Genomic DNA, 7,326 nt, shown 5'->3' on the forward strand with positions numbered 1-7,326 from the left:
GCCACCTCCAGCTTTTTTCTTTTTGCTTATGTGGTGCTGAGGAGTTGAACCCAGTGCTGCATGCATGCAAGGCAGGCACTCTACCTCTGAGCCACCTTCCCAGCCCCTAGCTTCCTTTTTTTTTTTTTTGTAATCATCATGGGGCTTGATCTTGGGGCCTGGCACTGTCCCTGAGGTTTTTTTGGGTCAAGGTTAGTATTCTATCACTTTGAGCCACAGCACCACTTTTGGTTTCCTGGTGGTTAATTGGAGATGAGTCTCATGGCCTCTCCTGCCCAGGATGGCTTCAAATGGTGATCCTTAGATCTCAGCCTTTTGAGTATCTAGGATTATCAGCATGAGCTACTGGCACCTGGCTGTTTTCCTTTTTTTTTAAGAATTGAAAAAATTAGGACCAGGCTTGTAAACCCATCTTCTTAGAAGTCAGTAGTTCAGAGGATTGAAGTTTTTAGGCTAGCCTGGACAAAAAACTAGCAAAACTCCTTTTTGTTGTTGTTGTTGTTGGTTGTGGGGTTTGAACTCAGGGCCTGGGCGCTGTCCCCGAGCATTTCAGCTCAAGGTTAGCATTCTACTACTTGAGCCACAGCACCAGTTCTGGTTTTCCGGTGGTTTATTGGGGATAATAATCTCACAGACTTTGCTGCCAGGTTTGGCTTTGAACTGCTATTTTCAGATCTCAGCCTCTTGAGTAGCTAGGATTACAGGTAGGAGGCCCCCCCCCCTTTTTTTTGAGACAAAGCAAATGCAATCTTGAAAAGTAGATCATGGCCCAAATGACACTTCCCCAGTGCCCCACACAACAGTGCTGGCTGTCTCACATTTGCTTCTGGTACATCTCTGGTACATCCCTTACACCGCCACCCTGCAAAGCCAAGGTTCTAGGGGCCCTTTCACAGCTGTCACCCAGGACATGTGCAAGAAGCTGAGTGGGCGCAAGTGAGTCAGGCCACACTCCTACAGCACCTATATCAAGCAACATGCTGGACCTCACTCACTGGTAGAGAAACAGGAGGAAGTGAAAACTCCATCTTAGTAAGTCAGGCATGGTGGTATGTAAGACCAATTACATGGGAAATATAAGGTCCAGACCTATCTAGGCAAAAATTTAAAACTGTATCTGAAAAGTAGCCAAAGCATAAAGGTCTGGGGGCATGGCTCAAGTAGTATTGAGTATAACAGCAACAACAACAAAAAAAGAAAATTAGTATATATAAATATCTCCATATATTTGTCATATATGCCAAATATATATAGCAAACATATGGCAATAAATATATGGAAATATATATGGCATACATATGGCACATATATGTTTATGGCAATAAAGATATGGCAATATATATGACATATATATATATATGTCTCACACACATATGACAAGTGTCATTCAGGTATACTTGAAAATAGGCTCTTTTTATGGATGTGGTTGTTTAGTTACATTACTCCCTAGCCTGTCACTCATTCTTTTTTACTTTGAATTAGTGGTAGATTGTTGGTGTGGGTCTACACATGTGTGTTTTTGTGATTATGAAGTGATGTTTGTGTGTTTTTATGTACTTGGTACTTAAGTTTCTGGTCCTAAGTACTTCTACTGATTGGTGGTGACCAAGTAGCAGCAGAAAACATGACTAATAGAGTCTTAAAGACCTGGGATTTATTTTCTCATGTAAAAAATAAGTCCAAAAGCAGGTAAGTGGCAAGTTTGTGTAGTTATGTAGTACTCTAGTCTGTCAAAGACTCCAGTTGCTGGCTTGTTGCTCTGCTCTCTGGCTTTCTTCCTTAGGATCACAAGCTGACACTTCTGTTGCAGGACTTAGCATTCCTTCCCAGCAGAGAGGGCAAAGAGCTGCCTCCATAGGAAAGCAGATGGTTTTCCATCAGTCTACTCAGAGCTACAGAGTGCAAATGAGGCTGGGAAGTCATACTTGAAGTGGACACAGTGCCACTCTCTAGTCAAGGTTCATGTGGAGATGAGGGCAGAGGTATGGAGTGGGCGCCTTGAAGTATCTGCCACATCCTATACTGACTCTCTGTTTTCATTCACATTTAATGGATGATCATCTTCCTTCATTGCAAGAACAGCAGCTAGCTATTAAAAAATCGAATCACTTAGGCTCTTCCTGTACATAGCATCAAGTGTTCACATTTGTGGTAACATTTCCGCATTCTCAATCTTCAGCCCTCCTTGAACTGTGGCCTAGTACTCTGTCTGCAAGATGGTTCCACTTGAAAATGTGCAGATTCACCCTGATCACTTTGGTTCAAAGCTGAGTGTGGTATCTTGATCTCTAGTTTGCTTTCACTTGGGGTTGTCAAAGTTTTCCTAAAGTAGAAATTTAATAATCATATTCTTTAAAAGTCCTTCCTTCCTCAGTCCCATTTGCCATAACTGCAACTCCTTGCATTGGGATGTCTTGGATTTGAGAACCTGCCATATGCCACTACTGCAGCTAAGACCACCACATTCATGCATTGTTTACAGATTTTCTAGGTCCTTTAAGTCACCATCAGTAAGAATCAATTCTTTTGGAATCTAATTTTCTACACATTTCCTCCCTACTTTAAAAGTTTTTAAGCTAAAGCTGGGCACTGGTGGCTCACACTTAAAATCCTAGCTTCTCAGGAGACGGAGAACTGAGGATAGCGGTTCAGAGCCAGCCTGGACAGGAAAGTCCATGAGACTCTTATCTCCAGTTAACCACCAGAAAACTGGAAGTGGCTCTATAGCTCAAATGGTAGAGCACTAGCCTTGAGCTGAAGAGCTCAGGGACAGTGCCCAGCCCTGAGTTCAAGCTCTATGACCAACGCCCCCCCCAAAAAAAAAAAAGTTTTTAAGCCAAGTCCAAATTGCTGTAGTTTTTAAAAGTTTTCTTTGTAATCTTCTTATTTAGTCTATATTCTCAATATAAGTGATCTGTTATAGTCAGAATGTTGCTCCCTAGAAGGCATGCTTTATACTCAGTACCCATATAAGTGTCTCATCCTCCAAATCCCAGTCTTCCATTTGTCATCTTAATCAGACTCCAACCTGTTTTCACCTCATCATCCAAACCCTGTATCAGGACAGCTTTTAAATTTCTTTCTTTTAGAACTTCCTTGGCAATTTATCTGTTTGACAGCATACCTACTTCTGTCTTCTTTTTTCTTCTTTTGCATTGCTGGGTGAACCGAAGACATGCATAGTAGGCAAGAACTATTGCATTGAACTACATCCCCAGCCCATGTCTTTGTTGTCTGTTCATTTTTCCTACATGTGGTTTGATTTCTTTAAATTTCCTTTTAGAAGAGTTTATCAGTATGTCTTTCTTCTTTTCTGGTTTGTCAATCTCAGACTCTAGATGTCATTTTTTTTTTTTTTGGATCCGGTCATGGGGCCTGAACTCTGGGCCTGGGCACTGTCCCTTAGCTCTTCAGCTCAAGGCTAGCGCTCTACCACTTGAGCCACAGCACTACTTCCAGCTTTTTTCTTTTTGTTTATGTGGTGCTGAGGAATCGAACCCAGGGTCTCATGGATGCCAAGCAAGCACTCTACCACTGAGCCACCTTCCCAGCCCTCTAGATGTCATTTTGTAGCTGTTTGTCATGTTGGATATATCTGATTGATTCTTTTGCATGATCTATGATTCTTGTTTCATACTGGTAATGACTCAGCATGTTTATTGTGCTGAAAAGTTCTTAATCTGTTTGATCCTAGGACACGTGTTCCTGAAATTGGTATATGTTGTCCTGTTTGTTGATTTTTGAGGTAGTTATATTCTTGTACCTATATATTTTTGTATTTTAGTCTACAACACTTAACACAAGGCAATATTTGGTAAAGTATATATATATATATATATATATATATAATAGCACTTAAGATTAGCATTTGTTGCCTGAAACCAGAAATTCAGAATGAAAGTGTATTTCTCCTACATAAATTTATCTTTCTCCTATATAAAAGAAGTCTGACAGTGGATAGTCAGTCCAGGGCTGGTTTGGAGCTTCATCTGGGACCTGAGCTTCTCTGTTTGTGGGGTCTTAGCTTTCAAGTCTATCATAACCCTTCTGCCTCCAATCTCATCTGCCAGTCAGTCATGTGACTACACTCTGCTCAAAGGAGACTGGGAAGTTTAATCTGTTTTATTTTGCTGTACAAAATGAAATTAGCGTTCATTAAGGAAAAGAGGATGAGTATTAAGTGGGCATCTGCATACTCACTGTAGTGCTGGGCAAGGCGGTACTTAATAAAATATTTCTTCCTTCTTTCTGTTGTACTTGGAGTCAGTGTAGCCCTAAAATTCCTTTTATGTTATATTTCCAGCCATATTAGTTGTTTCTTAGGGGTGAAGGACCATGCTGTCCTTCAAAACACTCATCTGCCAGAACCAGTGGCTCATACCTGTAATTCTAGCTACTCAGAAGGCTGAGATCCAGAAACCTCAGTTCAAAGCCAGCCCAGGTAGACAAATCTCTGAGAGTCTTATCTATTAATCAGCAAAAAACCAGAAGTAGAGGTGTGGCTCTAGTGGTAAAAATGTCAGTTGTGAATAGAAAAGCCAAGTGAGAGTGTAAGTCCCTGAGTTCAGTCCCAGTACTGACCAAAACAAAAAAACAAACAAAAAAAAATCCCAAGCCAAAACAAAACAAAAATACCTAGCAGACTTCTTGGCTTGGTGCTTAAAATTGCATTTTTTAATTAATTGATTTCATTTTCTATAGGACCATATTGCTTTTAGCCCATCATTAGTTTTAATATTTTTACTTTGTTTTTGGTGCCAGTCCTGGGGCTTTATTCAGAGCCTTGATGTTGTTCCTGAGGTTTTTTGCTCAACACTAGTGCTCTCCCACCTGAGCCACAGCGTCACTTCTGACTTTTTGGTGGTTAATTAGAGATAAGAGTCTCATCAACTTTTCCTGCCCAAGCTGGCTTAGAACCACAGTCCTTAGATCTCAGCCTCCTGAGTAGCTAGGATTACAGGTGTGAGCTACTGGTGCCTGGCAATATTTTTGCTTTTAACTATTAGAGACATTGCTGAAGATTTTCATTTCTTTATTTCCCATTTTCTTGTGCCTTAGAAATAACCTTCTGGGCAGGCCACCGGTGGCTCATACTTGTAATCCTAGCTACTCAAGGAGGCTGAGATCCGAGGATCACAGTTCAAAGCCAGCCCTGGCAGGAAAGTCCGTGAGACTCTTATCTCCAATTAACCACCAGCAAACCAGAAGTGACACTGTGGCTTAAGTGGTAGAGCACTAGCCTTGAACTGCAGAGCTGAGGGACAGCACCCAGGCCCTGAGTTCAAGCCCCACAACCGACCAAAAAAAAATTACCTTATGGATGACAATCTTGATTTTATTTTTATTAACATGCTCTGTTTTTTCTTAATACTTCAAGATAAACCTCAGATTAAACCTAAAGAGTGATGCTTGTATGTGTGTTACATATACCTACTATGTAGACATAGATTACTTTGAAAACTGTCACTAAAAATATACAAAATGTGAACTTTCAAATTACTTTTTAACTCACTTTTTAAAAAGGAGCACAGTAATTTGCAAAATTATTTAGGTCATATTTGTTTCTCAAGTTGTTTTAGCTTTTGGTTATATTTCTTACTTTCTTCAACTGTCGATGAAAGGAAGGAACTAAGTGGAAACAAGAGATCTGCATGAAGATAAAGAAATAGTAGTAGTATCTGAAGCCTCCCTTCATCTTCTTGGACAGTCTTTATGTAAAACTAAGATTTTATAATGTCAGAGTATCTTGGGATAGGAGAGTGTATATGGATTTTTAAAATTCTTTTTGGAACTTAATAAAATATTCTAAACATCTTGTCAAATATTTTCCCTCACAGGTATATAGTTATATCATTAGTAAACAAATACACAGATTTAGTGCAACTGCATATCTTATCACCAAAATGCTAATATACTCAAACATATGTGTATAAACACAGATACTGGGGAATAAAGACATGCTGCTATGAATTTTTATTGGAACAAAGTTTGGCATAAATAAATATATTTTTAAATATTATACCTAAATATTACATATTTAAATATTTTAAAATATATATTTTGCATACTGAAAAAGTAGCTATGTGGATACACTGATATCTTTGGCTTTAATTTTAGGTATAATATTAACACATGACTGACATTTATTGGTTTATTTGTAGGTGGAATATTAAGTGATTGGGATGGAGGATGCTTGTCAGCAAAATAGCTACATAGCATTAATAACAGGAATTGTTTTAATATTAGTTAAAAGTCATAGTAACTTTGGGTACTTTTGCATGATACTGTTTTAGGGGTATAGAGCCATTTGTAAAAAGCTGGTATTTTCTTAGAGTTTGACATTATTTGGTTTTGTTCTCTTAGATATTTTCTCCCAGATGTCAGATTCCAATGGCTTAATGATATTTAGCAAGTTTGACCAGTTTCTGAAGGAGGTTCTGAAGCTCCCAACTGCTGTCTTTGAAGGGCCATCTTTTGGTTACACAGAACACTCGGTCCGCACCTGTTTTCCACAGCAGGTAAGGACAATCTGACAAAATTCAGTACTCACCTGTCCCTCTGCTTTTGAACATGTCAGCAGATGGCTTTCAGGCTAAGCTATAAAGTCCTCAGTAGGAGAAGAAAAATAGCTTGGCAGGAGGGGGTGGATGAATAAGAGGGGAACAAATTTACTGGAAAGCTCTTTTGTGGCAGAAGTGGGGATCTTTTCTAGGGAAAAAAAGTAACATTTGAAATATGTTAAAGAACAGTGTCTTAAGAAGTGTTTGCATATGCCGGGCACCAGTGGCTCATGCCTGTAATTCTGGCTACTCAGGAGGCTGAGATCTGAGGCTCGTGGGTCAATGACAGCCCGGGCAGGAAAGTCCGAGAGACTCTTTTTTTTTTTTTGGGTCTGGTCGTGGGGCCTGAACTCTGGGCCTGGGCGCTGTCGCTTAGCTCTTCAGCTCAAGGCAAGCGCTCTACCACTTGAGCCACAGCGCCACTTCCGGCTTTTTGCTTATGTGGTGCTGAGGAATCGAACCCAGGGCGTCAGGCATGCAAGGCAAGTGCTCTACCACTGAGCCAACTTCCCAGCCCCCGAGAGACTCTTCAATAAACCACTAGAAAACCGGAAGTGGCACTGTGGCTCAAGTGGTAGAGCACTTGCCATGAGCTCAAGAGCTGAGGGACAGCGCCCAGGCCCAGAGTTCAAGCCCCACAACCATAACTGACCCCCCCAAAAAAGTGTTTATGTTATTGCTCCTAGACATATATTACTTTCCCAAATGAGTTCTTTTTTTTTTTTTTTTTTGGGTCCGGTCATGGGGCCTGAACTCTGGGCCTGGG

The 7,326-nt window shown here is 40.3% G+C and overlaps 1 protein-coding gene across 10 annotated transcripts in view; it reads left to right on the forward strand.

Annotated features, from left to right (window-relative positions):
* Dtnb (dystrobrevin, beta) overlaps positions 1 to 7,326 on the forward strand; it is a 173,324-nt gene that overhangs the window by 29,881 nt on the left and 136,117 nt on the right. For all 10 annotated transcript variants that reach the window (XM_013013712.1, XM_013013719.1, XM_013013714.1 and 7 more), the window contains exon 5: positions 6,364 to 6,518. In XM_013013712.1, coding sequence (XP_012869166.1) covers positions 6,364 to 6,518 — 155 coding nt within the window. The remainder of the gene's footprint in view (positions 1 to 6,363; positions 6,519 to 7,326) is intronic.

The sequence above is a fragment of the Dipodomys ordii genome, unplaced genomic scaffold (assembly GCF_000151885.1).
Source record: "Dipodomys ordii isolate 6190 unplaced genomic scaffold, Dord_2.0 Scaffold20, whole genome shotgun sequence".
NCBI lineage: Eukaryota > Metazoa > Chordata > Mammalia > Rodentia > Heteromyidae > Dipodomys > Dipodomys ordii.